The sequence below is a fragment of the Xiphophorus hellerii genome, chromosome 6 (genome assembly GCF_003331165.1).
Source record: "Xiphophorus hellerii strain 12219 chromosome 6, Xiphophorus_hellerii-4.1, whole genome shotgun sequence".
Taxonomy (NCBI): Eukaryota; Metazoa; Chordata; class Actinopteri; order Cyprinodontiformes; family Poeciliidae; genus Xiphophorus; species Xiphophorus hellerii.
This window is the reverse complement of record NC_045677.1, coordinates 18,580,221-18,595,896: the sequence shown is the minus strand read 5'-3', so window position 1 is coordinate 18,595,896 and position 15,676 is coordinate 18,580,221. Positions and strand designations below refer to the sequence as shown.

The following is a 15,676-nucleotide window of genomic DNA, read 5'->3' as shown; positions in this document are numbered from 1 at the left end:
ATTTTTGTTATTGATTACCACTTGAATACGAGTAAGAATTTTATAAATGCCATTTAATATTATATGACAAAGGAAAATTGTTTAATCATTAAGTTACTTAGACGTTTTGTAACAGTTAGTAAACTATTCAAAATAAATTGTGTAAATGATTTAAAATTGTAAACTATTCAAGGTGAATTTATGAGTTATTGAAAGTGAATTTTCTAAATTATGAATGTTGCAGATTGTTTATAGATGTTTGTCTGTTTTGATTAACATGGTTGGTGGTTTAAATTTTGTTTTGTTTAATGGTATTTGTCCTTTGTAATGTTTATTTGTTTGTTTTGTACGTACCTGATAACTATTTTAGTCGTTTAAACTTAAACTGAATAATTCAAAATTAGATGACCATAAATTGACTTTGAGGAAAACAAAGAATAAGTTTTATAATCAAACCAGGATATTGTTGCTGTATGGAAAATTCTTATTGAATTGATGTGATGATCATTAACATGATCCGTTCTAATGCTCCTTTGCACACAGACTGAAGGTCTCTCTGGTACCGAACGTTGCGTCGTCATTAGTTTTGTTTCCATCTGAGGAATTTGGAGCAAACTTTTAAAGTTTAGAGTTTCACTTAGAAAAAGTTCCCACCTATACTTGTGCTGCTTTGCAAGTTTAGCTTGCCACTCGAAATACGGCGGACACGCTCACGCGTGTTTAATAGGTGACAAAAATCTAGAAGTGCTTTCTAGTCGGAAAGTTAATGCGTCCGTACCCCGATGTGACATCACTTCCGTGATAAACAACGTTACTGGGAAGAATACGAGGTAACGTCATGCCCAGGCTGGTGTTTTCGCTGTTTATGTTACGTTGAAAAGACATTTATACAAGAGGAAGCAGGGTAATTTAATTACAATGGCATTTTGTGGTGCGGATGACAAAACGGAATTTGTCTGATCGGGCGCTTAATCCGAGTTCATTGGTTTGCCTGCTTTACTTTGAGGAAAGTATGTTCCTAACCAGGACACACGTAGATCACCCAGCAAAGCAGACTCATAATATAACTGTGTAGATTAACCTAGCAGCAACGTATGTATGTTGGCACTGAAACTTATCTGCCTTTCACCTAGGTGAACTTCCTTCTCTGCCTTCAAGATGAGCCGGGATGCTCCCATCCACAGTTGGCCTGGCTCTTATTACATCAACAGTGAGAAGAGGTGGGAGAGCGGAACCCTGTCCCTCACCAGGACCATGGTGCGCTTCACCTCAAGCCAGAGCAAGGAGTGTCTCGCCAGCTTCCGCCTGTCCAGTGTCATGGAGATGAAGATGGAGTCATCTAGTTTCATCTTCAGCACCCTCACAGTGCTGGAGGAGGGAAACATCAAGCACTGGTTTGGTTCTCTTAAGCCCAATCGGGTGGTGGTTTTTAACGTGCTTGAGCATTTCTGGAGAGAGCGGCTTCTTTCACCCACCTCAGAGGCTCGGGGGGCCGAGGGCCATCCTTCAAAGGGGAGGGAGCTGATCAGCCTTGTGGCTGGAGCTCAGAGAAGACTGGAGGACACTGGCAGAGTCCTCAGCCACCAGGGAGAGCAGTTTGACAACATGATGCAAGGATTGGAGAAGATTGACTCTGATCTGGGTGTTGCTGATAAGTAATTATCGATTTTCTTAATTGAGCTACTTTTACTACATTTTTTCTATCAAAGCTGAAAACAGTAACAATGTAATAGTCACATGTAAAATGTAATAGTCACATACAGATCACTAAAAAATTAGCACAAATAAGCGCATCTCTATGATGTGGAAGGAAAATAATACACGGTTTGCAGATCTTTTTTTTTTCTCCCAAATATAATCTTAGAAGTGTTGGATGCACATGTATTCACTCCGTTCCTGGACCAGTTGGCTTGCTCCAAAGCAGTTTTATCTTGCACTAACAGTTTAGGTTTGATGTCCTGCTGCATGCATGATTTCTTATGACTTTTTTTCTAACAGTGGCTTTAATCTTGCTGCTCTTCTGTTGAGGAAGACTAGTAATCTGGTTGCCGCTTGTGTTTCAGGAGAGGGCTGGGTTTGGCCATGTGATATTTGTATGGTCACTTAACAGGTGATAGTTATGCCTAATATTTTGCATCCATTATTATTGTGGTTTGTTGAACTTAAGCAGAGAAACAATATGGGTGATATGGACGGTTTTACATGGTGTCGAAATTGTAGGGAAATGTAATATATAATATTGATTATTGCCCATATCAGCAGTATTAATAATGGATATCAATATCAGCCCACATTTTCATATCAGTTTATTCTTAGTTTGCAGTTGCCCTTTCTCTTTGAGTTTTTGAATGATGGAGTGAACCGTGTAACCACTTAGACTTATCTATCTGGCGAGTTGTTTGGTCTTCATAATGTTGTTTGCTCTCTAATGTCTGGTTCTTGTTTTCAAACTTGGGGACTTCTGAAGGCAATTGGTCAGGCTGGATTTCATTTAGGGTGTCAGAGTAAAGGGGTCTGAAAAGAAATCAACTTCTTGTAAGATTTGTATTTGTAAAAATGTTTATTAATAGAAAACACATTTTCTCCCTATAACTTCACAGTTATACATTGTTTTGAGTTGATCACTGGTAGTTGTATCAGATCTCAATAAAACATATCTAAGTTTGTGACTGTAACATAATAGAGCATGAAAAAGTACAAAGGTTACAGGTACTTTTACATGGCACTTTATGTTATTTGTATCTCTTCAGACTTCTTTCAGAACTTGAGTCTCCATCCTGGTGGCCTTTCGGCAAACTCCCCTGGAAGACTCAGCAGGAGGCCAAGGCTGAGGACGCCGCCAAGGCTGCAGCTGCCATCTCCACGGGCAAAGTGTCCAGCAGAAGCAAAGTGATCGCGAGTATCCCGGCAGTGGTGTCCAAAGGCGGAGACTCGGACTTGAAACCTGGTTGTTTGCTGGTGCTAGTGTCCTCGCTGGAGGTGCGAGACACCAACTGCCACCTCCTCCACCGATTTGAACGCAACGAAATCGACGAAATTAGGGTGCACAGCCCCTACGAGATCACAATCAGGCAGCGGTTCATAGGGAAACCAGATATATGTTACAGGTTCCTTTCAGCCAAGATGCCAGAGGCCATGTCTGTGTTAGAGATGCAGTACAAAAAGAAGATAGAGTTTACAAGTGAATACGTAGCCTTCAAAGCAACTCCGCTTTCATCTCCCGACAAAGAAGGGACAATCTGGAACGACGGTAAAGCAAATGTTTTTTGTTCTTTTGCCATGCTGGATATATATTTGACCACTGAGTGGCAGTAATGATCTATGTTCTCAGCTTGAAGCATTCAGAAGTGCATCCACATTCAAAAACATTTCACCACAGTTATTGGTGTTTCTTTGTGACAAAAATATATTCGGATGAGTCAATTCACCCTGATTGCCTCAGTTGCTGCACTCAGAGTTTGCTGTCTGGTTTTCTTATAAACAACATATTGTATTCACTCTGCACTTTTTCACCACCTCCACCCAATGGAAGCAGGTTTGATGCAGAAGTGCCAAGACACAGAGCTCCCAGTGGAGGTCCCGGCAGGAGAGCTGTCCCAGCTGCAGGTGCAAGCCCTCCAGCCGTCTGTCAGTCAGGCTGAGGCCCAGGAACTCAAGCAGGTGAGAAAGCTGGATTTCCATTCCCTTTATAAAAAAAATATAGCTGCACTATGGAGGTCTTAAACAGTTTCATATTTTTATAAACAAGACAGGTGACTGAGCTGAAAAAGCCCACATGTAGTCTGCATACTGTCTCAAAATGACGTTTGCTGTTATTGTAAATAGTCTTACAGTTACAGCAACATGTATTTTCATGTTTCCATTCCAAGCCACAATTTTCTGCTATGATTTTTATTTTTTATCCTATGTATTTAAATGTTATTTGGTGAGCCCACAAACCAAAAGTCCATCCTGGGTTTAAGAGAGGAAAAGAAGTACGGTCAGTTATTTGGTCAGTGCCTTTTCCATTCAGTACCTCACAGCGCTGAGAGCTGTTACAGACATGGTCTGTGGTGGCAAGAACTAAACAGTGACGCAAATTCAGGCGCATTACGCTGACATTTTTTTCTTATGTTTGTGACTCACTGCTTGAGGTTGCTGAGATCTTGAAATTACATGTGAAACTTACAGTAACCCATTTTTGCTTTGTTCCATAAGTTTGAACCATGTAAGACTAAAATAAATGAATGACTGTAAGATTTACCTACTGCATACACTCACTGGCCGCTGTTTTAGGTACACTTGTTCAGTTGCTTGAAGTCAGTCAATTACTGTATGTGGCAACCATCTAGTGCATCTAGGCATCTACATACAGGGAAGTTTAAAGGAAGCAATAGAATGTGGAAGAAAGGAGGTCAAAGACACTTTTAACATGGCACTGATGTTGGAGCCAGATGAATTGTACTGAGTATTTCAGAAACAGTTGATCTGCATTCATCTCTGAGATTTATAGAAAACTGTCTAAAAAAAACCCAAAGTATTCAAGGAGGACCAGGTGTGTTAGCAAAAAAGGCCTTGATAGTAGCCGAGAAGAATGGGCAGATTAGTTTGAAATAATAGAAAGACAACAGCAGTTCAAATGTAAGAATTGTTTGGACAAAGTTGTTTAGAACACCGTCTCTGAACACAACGTGTCCAGCCTTGAAGCTGATGGGGTATATTGGCAGGAGAACGGATTATGTGCCACTCCTGTTATCCAAAAATTGCAGACATGGACTACGGCTCATACCAAACTTGGACAATAATATTGCCTGATCTAATGAGTTTTAATGTCAGCTGTGACCTTGACATAGTAGAGACAGGATTCAGTTTAAGCATGAAACTGAATCCTGTCTTTTATTTATACACTGCCTGGCCAAAAAAAAAGTCGCCACCAAAAAATGGTCACACTCTAATATTTTGTTGGACCGCCTTTAGCTTTCATTACAGCCCGCATTCGCTGTGGCATTGTTTCAATAAGCTTCTGCAGTGTCACAAGATTTATTTCCATCCAGTGTTGCATTAATCTTTCACCAAGATCTTGTATTGATGATGGGAGAGTCTGACCACTGCGCAAAGCCTTCTCCAGCACATCCCAAAGATTCTCAATGGGGTTAAGGTCTGGACTCTGTGGTGGCCAATCCATGTGTGAAAAAGATGTCTTATGCTCCCTGAACCACTCTTTCACAATGTGAGCCCGATGAATCCTGGCATTGTCATCTTGGAATATGCCCGTTCCATTTGGGAAGACAAAATCCATTGATGGAATAACCTGGTCATTCAGTATATTCAGGTAGTCAGCTGACCTCATTCTATGGGCACACAATGTTGCTGAACCTAGACCTGACCAACTGCAGCAACCCCAGATCATAGCACTGCCCCCACAGGCTTGTACAGTAGGCACTAGGCATGATGGGTGCATCACTTCACCTGCCTCTCTTCTTACCCTGATGCGCCCATCACTCTGGAACAGGGTAAATCTGGACTCATCAGACCACATGACCCTCTTCCATTCCTCCAGAGTCCAATCTTTATGCTCCCTAGCAAACTGAAGCCTTTTTTTCTGGTTAGCCTTACTGATTAGAGGTTTTCTTACGGCTACACAGCTGTTCAATCCCAACCCCTTGAGTTCCCTTCGCATGGTGCGTGTGGAAATGCTTTTGCGTTCAAAATTAAACATACTCCTGAGTTCTGCTGTTGTTTTTCTTCGATTTGATTTGACCAAACGTTTAAGTAATCGCCGATCACGATCATTCAGGATTTTTTTCCGACCACATTTTTTCCTGGAAGACGATGGTTCCCCACCATCCTTCCAGTTTTTAATGATGCGCTGGACAGTTCTTAACCCAATTCTAGTAGTTTCTGCAATCTCCTTAGATGTTTTCTCTGCTTGATGCATGCCAATGATTTGACCCTTCTTAAACAGACTAACGTCTTTTCCACGACCACAGGATGTGTCTTTTGCCATGGTTGTTTAAGAAATGAGGAGTTACTCGTTGCATCAGCTGGGGTTAAATGACTTGTTGCCAGCTGAAAGATAATCGCCTATGCAGTGCTTATCCAATAGGAGGCTTGTACCTATTTGCTTAGTTATATCCAGGTGGCGACTTTTCTTTTGGCCAGGCAGTGTAGTTTAGGCTGATCTTGGTGATGTGCTGGAGTAGGAAATTTCAATTGTCAAGATTTCTGCCATTAGTACCAACTGAACTTCTTTTTTTTTAAACTCCACAGTCTACTTATAGTGTTGTTGCGAACCATTTCCGTCCCATTATGATCCACAGTGTATCTTCTAATGGCTACTAATAGCAGCATAACAAGTATCAGATTATCTCAAAAGAGTCAGTGAGTTTTACTCTACTCTAATGGTCTCCTTGGTTACCAGATCTCAATTCTGTAATATAGAACAACTTTGGGATGTTGTGGAATGGCATTCTAGCATCATGGATTTGCAATCAATAAATCCGCAGCGACTGGAGGGTGCTATCATGTCAATATAAATCACAATCTCTGAGAAATGTTTCTGACACCTTGTTGATTCTATGCCATGAAAAAGTAAGGCAGTCCTGAATGCTAAAGGGGAATCAACAATGTACTAGCAAAGTGTACCTAATAAAAAGGCAGATCAGTTAAAGACTCTACTACTCAGTCCAAAGTCATATGATAGCTTGTGTGATTCCAGAGCAGCCAGAAAGCTCCCTGGGCCACCCATTTCTCAAAGCCTTAGGTTTGACAAGTCTGCAAGAGTTCCTGATGGTGCTACAGTATTCTTTGAACACACTTCATGACTATTCACCTATCCCTGTGATTCACTGTTATGACCCTTCACTATAAATTTAGTTAAATATTACACAGCGCTTTTCACTGCTGCTTTGGCGTAAAAGCTATGTCTTAAATAAACGTTTGAAAGCATTTACCAGCACTGGGCCGGTCGTAAAGCTCAGCGTGGCCATTGTGCTTTCAAATGTTTTATTGTCCTCTGCTGATAAGGGTTCACAGGCTGCCAGTTCTAGGACTCCATGCAGTACTAGTGCACACACCACGCTCCTAACATAATTCAAGATGACAATCTAGTCTTAGATACACTGCCTTGGACAGTGTATTTAGATTCGCTGTTCCAAGGCCTGATTTAAGTGCAGATACCTATACTGCATCGCCGTCCACTGCCATGACTAGAATAATGACCCTGAGTTTATAGCCAGAGTTAATACAATGACTTAGATCATTAAACCCTCTTTACCAGGCTGAAAGGAAAACACAATGCGAACAAGAAAATACATAAAGGTGGAATCACAATACATTAGTAAAAGTAGAATTAAGAATAAAGAATATCTATTTTTTTAACACTAGACTGGAAGAAGATAAATATTGTTGCCACTCTGATATGGTAAAACTTAAATCGGAATAGGTTGGATTTGTTTAATTGTTGCTTTTGCAAGAAGGACAACACCACTCTCTTCACCTTTTCCTTCCTGCTTCTGCACTTCATCTGCAAAAAGTCAGTAAACTAGCAATCCTGTCGTAGATCAGTATAATCATCAATACATTTACTAAGAAATAAATGTGATGAACCATAAAAACTGTTTACTATTTGGGACAAAAATCTTTTGTGCCATGCAGACCTGTGATGTGTTGAAGTTCTTACTCATTTTTCTGCTTTTCATGTCTAAATGACCTCTACAAAGCACTGTACTGTTTTTGTAATTTTTGCTCATATTCTATGAGCTGTAGCCTAAATGTTTAATTTCGGAGGTTTTTTCATGATTTATATTCTCGCTATTGTGTAAGCAATGACTGAAAATACTGCAAGGTATGATGCCGTCATGTCATCTTAGTTTAGAGTGTGAAGTCACAGACCTGAGTGAGTGAATGCACGTGTTTCTTGGAGTGTATTGACAATATCTGCTTTCTAATCCGCTGCCTGTGACTGTTTTCATGCCCATGTGAAATGTCCACAGAAAGCAGCTGGTGAAACCTGACATGTCAGCTGCTACACGAGCATGGTTTGTGTGAGTGTGTATAAAGTAATACAAGTTTAGACACGAGTTTGGTAGAGTTTGAAGTGAGTGTTTATTGGGTTTTGCATGGCAGAGTGCAGTATATTTAAACTGTCCTCCCATTAATCATCACAAACATGATTTTTAGACCATGGACATGTAGTCACAATATTCTCTAAACTCACAGAAAGTAGTACATAAACAACATTGTTTAGCAACGCTCCCTTCAGAGAAGATAGCACTTCTTTCTTGCTGTATTGGCAAGTTGTGGTAGCTGAATACCCTTTATATCTTCAGCATTAACTTATTGCATCACAGATTCACAGACATTAAACATCAAAACATATTCCTTGAGAGCAAAAGAAAAAACATGATAGTGCTTTAAATTAAGACTGATGCCCAATGTATTTGCAGACATTTTAACACCCAGATGAAAATGTTATGCCTATAAAAAAGTATTCATACCCATACAAGTTTTTCAAATATGTTTCCCATAATGACCACAAATTTCAAATGATTTTATTGGAATTTCATAGACCAACACAAAACACGTGTACAATCTGAAACAGAAAGAAATTCTTATGGGGTCTATGGACTGCAGTTTTTGCCCATTCCTTTTTAAAAAATAGCCAAAACGCAGTCAGATTGACCAAAGAATATGCTGTGATTCAAATCAACTCTATCTCTGGCTTAATGTGAAGTCAGAGATTCTTGCACTTGAGTGCATATCTGCTGCTTGCCCTTGCCCTGGGCCTTCTGGGGTTTTTTTTATTAAATAATAGTCAGTCTAGGTCAGGGGTGGGCAACTCCAGGCCTCGGTGGCCGGTCTCCTGCAACTTTTAGATGTATCTCTACTTCAACACACCTGAGTCAAATAATGAGGTCATTAGCAGGACTCTGGAGAACTTGACTGCACTTAGGAGGTGATTCAGCTGTTGGATTCAAGTGTGTTGGACCAGGGAGACATCTAAGAGTTGCAGGACACTGGCCCTCGAGGACCAGGATTTCCCCCCTATCTGGCGCCCCTGACTCTAAAACACCTTAAGACTGCTCTATTGGTTAGTGATTTTGAAATAGTCATCCCCATTATGTTGTTACGTGGTTACCCATGCTCTCTCAGGAGGCTGACATGTTGTGAAAATATTGACCCAACTGAATATATCCTCCTGTGTGGTGTTATGTTTGTAAGCAGATGCTGATGCAGCTAAAGAACCTTGCACTGGAGGCAGAGACGGAGCTGGAACGCCAGGACGAGGTCCTGGACGTCCTGACGAGCTCAACAGACCGAGCCACCATGCACATTGGGAAGCACACATGTCGCATGAAAAGACTGATGTAGAGGAAAGACTGTTGAAGAAAAAAAAGCATGTCGCTTCATGATGTGCCTTAGATGGCCTTCTGCTCGAAGAAAGAAAGAAATTAAAAACTGACACATGTTTTAGATAGTTCTTAAGATTTAGTGCTACTTAAAGATGTAACTGGATGGATCTCCTAATTTGTAGGGCAGTTCTGAGGTGTTCCCACAAGTCTAGTTTAAATATTACTTGCTGTGAAAATAGAACTTTGGTTCTTCAATGCAATTAGGCAACACATACCTTCCAAAGTTTGCAATACTTCTTTAACAGAAAATACTGTTTTTAAACTTTATTTATTTAGCTGTTTAAAATGTATTTTCTTTTAAAGTATGAGCTTCAGTTTGCCAAATCAGTGTTTAGCATTTTAAAAACATCACCTCGAGCCTTGTCATCTCTTTTTTTTTCATGATTTGAAAGGATACAGTTCATTTCTCTCTTCCCAGTGATGCATTTTGTTCTAGATAATGCATTGCAACAATTCAATTTTATGTTTCTCAGGTTATATGTTTCACTTTTTGAAAAGCGTCTCTGTCTCTTTCTTATGCATGTGTCAGTATGACTTATTTTACAGAAATAAGGGAAAATGTTATTTGAAAAAAAAATCAATATATAGTTGAACACTAATAAAACTTTGTGGACATTCCATGAAAAGAGAGAAATACACATTTATCTTTAAGATTAATTTATCTAGTGTGCATTACAAGCTCATATGTTAACATTATATATATATCCTTTGTTCATTTTTTAAACTCTGAACTGTTAAGTTTTAACCTTTTAAACTTTTATTTACTCTGAGTGTTTTTTTTTTGTTTGTTTGTTTGTTTGTTTTTGTGAAAGAAAATGCCAGAGAGGTACAGGTTATGTATGTCATGAGGTAAGGATTTGACCTACAGATGATTTGCGACTAAACTGGAGCATGTCAAAGTAACTAGGTGTATTACTGTACATTTGATGCATCTATACCAACTTCTGAAATGATCTACATCTATTTCTACTGTAAACTTAATTTGTCATTGGATGTAAGTAAGTAATTAGCTTCGAATATCGGTAAGATTCACCTAATTTTTCCTTCTATTGTATGCACTGAATGAGTCTGTGTAGCATAACTTGCAATAAAATTTAAATAAGCTCAGCAAATATGCATATTTTGAACTTTTAAGTTTTTGTGGAACCTCTAATTAGCATATTGAATGGTTTGTTAAAATAACTGTCAGTTATGTTATGACTCATTGCAGTTGCCGTCTGCAGAACTTTCCTCTTTTATTTTTTTTTCTACTACTCATTGTTTTTCTTCACTCCTTTTGCTTTCTTCCATTGAGAGAAGTAGGAACTCAATATGAGTCAATAACTTCTTTTGACAGTAAAACTGGATGGATGGAACTTCTTTTGACATAAAACTGCTTAATGTCATTTTAATTACTTTATTATGTAATACCACTAACATGTCTTACTGTAAGCTGGTCTTAATTGCTTTAAATTTTTAGCAACCGCATTAAAAGAGCAATTTAAACAACAAAAAATATATTGTCAAGCCATAAGAAAAACATTTATTCCAGATCAATCTTGTCTTGATAAAGTCAATACATGTTTTTTCATGCACATATTGCTCAAATATATTTTATACTGAAATTGATTTTGAATTCAAACCCCATGATTCATTGCTTGGAGTAGACATATGTTGAGATCAGCAAAAACCACAAATATTTCTGATTTTGAATCAGAAATATTAAGAAAACAAATTTTTCTGGTATGATTAATGACTGTGAGCCTGCTGATTAGCAACAAAGAAAAGGACTGGGATGAGAGGGAACTTTTTTTTTTTTTTGTCATAAGTTGGCATTCACCGCTGTGTTGAATAACTGGCAGATGGATCTCCAAAAAGTGCTTAAAAATATGAGGCTAGTTGCTGGTTTATAAGGTTACTAGAGTACTCTTTGTTTACATGGGTAAATTGCCATGTAAGTTTTCACTTTATGAACTCACATTCAAACTTCAATGCCTTGGGCCACCATTTTCTTCAGCGCTGATGCCCAAAAGAAACATTTTATGTCATTGCCATTCCTTCTGCAAGTTTCCACTGCCTGGTCAATAAAAATAGTTATTTTTATTTTTATCTGAAAAAATAAAAATAACTATTGTGAGTCACAAATCGGAACACAATTAAAAAGAAAAAGTCATCAAATTGATATATTCCCACCAAATTAGTGTAGCCAATACCCTAATGCCCAAGTGTTCTAAAAGTTTACATTTGTGTCACAGTATTTTACATTTATAAATCACAGTATGAACTATGCATATTTTGTATGTAAACATGTATTTTCCGTGAGCAGTGAGGTCTGAAAACTAACCCAGATGGTCTGTGCTTGCTATTGCTACCAGCTGCAGGAATACTAATGATAAAGTTTCAAACTTGTTAGCAAAAAGTCCTATTTACACAGAGAAATTACCATAAACATGGTTTTAACTTCTTTGGAAGATGTTTACATTACTCTGTGAACAGATTTTGTCAACAAGTTAACATGCTAATTACAAAACATTTAGTGGGAGTTGACATCATATAAAAGGTATGATTTGATTTGTGTAAATCGCGATCTTGGGCATCTTCCATTATGTGGCTGTTGTTTAGTTTTTAAGTGATGAAAATCTATTAAAGCAGTTAAATTTTTGTAATGACATTTTGACCTAAACACGATCCACATTTTGTGCCGTAGAACTTGGTATTAAAAGAGAGGTATTCAAAAGAAGGCAGACAGCCTCATTCCAGTCTGGTCCCAGTGAGCGTAAACTTATCACTGCCATGAAAAATTGGATCATGAAAAACACTTAGCACAACACAGAGCTCTTACTCTTGTATGACACTATAAATATTCTTGCCCAGATGAGAGTGATTTAATTGTGGGCCATTTATTTTGTTGATTCCACTGATAAACAGTGAAATGTTTGAAAGGTCAGAACTTCAGAAGCACGGCACATGGTTTCTTGAATTCCAACCCTTTAAAAAAAAAAAAAAAGCTGAGGGAAACAGACTACACGCTGGCGTGGTTTTGAAGCAGCACTCGCAATACGAGGAAGTGGCGGCGGTCTCGTCTGACCACAGATACATGAGATCCGGCTTTGCCTTCTGAACGGATGGTATGGAGACACAAGGGATTTTGTTGGCCTTGACTTCCAAGCCTGTTTACATGATAGTCCTGTGGTAAGAGCTTTCATTCAAAGAGGCATGTCTCTACTGAAGGCACATCACTCAGTGCTTACAAGGAAAAAAAAAAAAAAACAGCTCGAGACTGTGGGCAACGAGGGCATGAGGGTTGCACTGCACTCCAAATGATGAAGTCATATTTCTCTTCAATGGGGTTTTCAGTGTTTATAAAAAAAAATCTGCTCTTTTGCTCAATTTCCATTTAGCATTGTAGAGTCAATTCAGTTTTAATACATAAATTATGAAAGTTAATATTACACATCTGAAAGTATGAATTATGTGTTAATGAAGCCAGACCCAGACACATGAGTGAATTACTACAGAAAATCTTGGTTTTAGTCTGTTTGGCTTTATCTGAGTATAACATCCTGATTCTTGACTCATATCCTGGACAGACCCTCACTATTGCAGGTGTTGCTACGTTTTCTTTTGCTGTGGGAGTTTCTGGTTTCAGGAAACAAGGTCCTGTGCTTAACATTAGAACTGGGAGAATACATTCCTGGAAAGAAGGTGCCTGAGCAATACCAGGGGGTCAATGTGCTCTCTCAAATAAAAAGTGGTATGACTCTTTACATCGACACTTTCTGTATTCCTCTTACTATGAGATGATTTTTTCTTCTTTTTTTAGGCAAAGTTATACATCATATAGAGGTTAGCATGTGGATTTATATTTAACCTTGATTTTATTTAATGTTCATCCGAGCAAATATGTTGTTTGGATTTGATTCTATCTATGGTTTCTATCTACTCATGAATTTGCTCAGCATGGCTGTTATGGTACTTTCCCAGATGCTGAGCTGCATGCTGAAATCATGTGCTGTTGCTCATTGTAATGTTTTTGTTGATCTTTCAGTGGCTTGATTCTTGGTTTTCTGGCTTTTCCCATTTCTGTGCAACATGGATAACATCGACAGGGCCAAACCAAACTTGGCCGCTGTTTTGTACAGCAGTGTCAGTCTCAAATTCACTCCAGGTGAAATCTGACATTACAGCTAACCCGATGTCCGTTTATTGACTTAAATGTGAACAATGTACTGTTTGCTGATTTTATTACTGTTGCTTAGGGTGTTATGCCTCCACCACAGGTATTGGTACTCATATAGTGTTGTATTCCACAACTCTTGGAGGAAAAATTTAGAAGAAATATTGTACTAGAACAGTAGCTTGGAGACCTACCAAACTGGCACCCATGAAGGCTTTTTAAAGGAGCTTCCTTTTCCCATAACTGTCACGAAATGCGGTGTAGGTGGTGAGGCAGACGCTTGAGACCCAGGTTGTAGTGAGGTGAATGATGTTTAATAAAGACAAAAACAGTCCAAAATCCAAGGCAGCACAGGTAGCAACTAGGTAAAAGACTGGACTGATGACGGACTGAACACACATAAGACAGCAAAGACGCCAAATGAGATGAGGACCCGACAAAGATACAGACACACAGGTGACACTAAATACACAGGAGGTAATCAGGGAATGAGAAACACCTGGGAGTAATCGGGGGGAGACAGGACAACGAAGAGACTCAAGGACACAGAAACTCGAAAAAAATACACAGGAAAAACACGGAACATGACAATAACTGACAATAGTGATGAATTTACAAATTGTATTTTTCTCTACATACTCAGATTCTGCCTTACTTGTGAAGGTAAAATTGCATTATTGCAACACAGCAATCAAAATGTTATTTAGAGGACCTTCTGAAAACAAAACGGACGTTTTCTTCAAATTTGATCAAGGTCCACACTCATGTGCACAGGCATATCTTAGCCTTCTTTGCAGTACTTCTATGCAGTGCTTAGGCAAGTCTTCATTTTCTCTAAATACTCAGTTTGTGTCTTACCTGTGATGGTAAATGTGCACTAACAGCAATCACACAGCTATCAAAATGTTATTTAGAGGACAGTGTCTGTCACTCCACCCAAACTCTGTAAGTCCATCTGTAGGTAGTTCATCCACAAAAAGTCAATTCAGTTTGATGCTATGTGTGGTGGATGGATGCAAATTAAAATACTGAAATACAATCACACTGCAGCTGTATTCAGATTCTCTTAATTTGGCTCAGATGAGAAAAAAAACAGACACAGCTGAAGCTGATTTTTGTGGCTAAACACGTAGAAGGAACATATGGAAAGAGCTGTGCTAGATTTACTGCAATCTGTGGACATAAGCAGACATTTTGTACTCAGAAGTAAAAAAAAGTATAAAATGGACAAACAACAGCTACAGATACCCAGGTGGTCTGGGTGTTAACTCTTTAATCAAGCTAGTCAAAGCTACAGTATAAGTATGTTGTGCACTCTTCCCTCAAAACTTGAGTTCTTGGTTACCTTAAATCAAAGATTTAAATTGAACAATCCTGAGTGATAGCCGTTCCTTTTCACCTTTATCTGCATCAATTAACGAGGTGGGAAAACTTATCTAAAACAGCAGTCCATTAGAAACTCTTGTTCCAGATGACATGACACTTTTTAAGAGAAATATAAAGAAAAAATTACATTTTAAAATTAATTTTCAGAAAAAAATTAATGGCTCTAAAATATAAATATATTTACTCTTTATTGTTTTAGTTTATCTCTTATTTCAGTTTAATTTATGATTACTAATTCAATTTTCAGATACATAGAAAATACACTAACCTGGCCACCAAAATCTGGAGAGATTTATAGTTTTTATTATTCAGCAACAATGCTGCAACAAGTCTTCTTTTTTCATAACAAACATTGATGGTAATGCCTAGAACACATTCCAAGCTTTTTCAGGTAGCAACACTATTGTGCTTGAAATAAGTGTTTTCAGCAGGTAAACTATTATGTCTTCACTTTATCCATTTCACATGAATCAAAACAGCAAATGTGGCTTCTTAAAGTGAAAAGTAATGGGTGTTTTGCTTTTTTCCTCTAAAAAACATGTTGAATCCTTCTGTTTTGTTTAGTTCTAGTTCTGAACATAATTGGGCTTTATCGAATTTGGTTCCCTTTTTGATGACAAGATTGTGCACTCATCTAAAACCCATCTATGTACACCTCCCCCAAGCAGGTTGTCAGGGCATCGGCCAGTTTACATAGCATTGGTACTTTTACAAGTCGGCCCCCCAGAAACCCTTAGCGAGTGTGTTTTTAGTGGCTCTTACT

The 15,676-nt window shown here is 38.5% G+C and overlaps 1 protein-coding gene across 4 annotated transcripts; it reads left to right on the top strand.

Moving 5' to 3' along the window:
• The first annotated feature begins 706 nt into the window (after positions 1-706).
• On the top strand, positions 707-10,489 carry snap47 (synaptosome associated protein 47). 4 transcript variants are annotated; one of them, XM_032565631.1, is made up of 5 exons: positions 707-809; positions 1,113-1,634; positions 2,730-3,229; positions 3,515-3,639; positions 9,181-10,489. In XM_032565631.1, exons 2-5 carry the CDS (start codon positions 1,138-1,140, stop codon positions 9,328-9,330), a joined length of 1,272 nt encoding a protein of 423 aa, XP_032421522.1. In that variant the 5' UTR covers positions 707-809; positions 1,113-1,137; the 3' UTR covers positions 9,331-10,489. The 4 variants fall into 4 exon arrangements, with proteins under 4 accessions (XP_032421522.1, XP_032421520.1, XP_032421523.1 ...); XM_032565629.1 differs by having other exon boundaries at positions 764-883; XM_032565632.1 differs by having other exon boundaries at positions 765-883; positions 9,184-10,489.
• Positions 10,490-15,676: the final 5,187 nt, after the last annotated feature.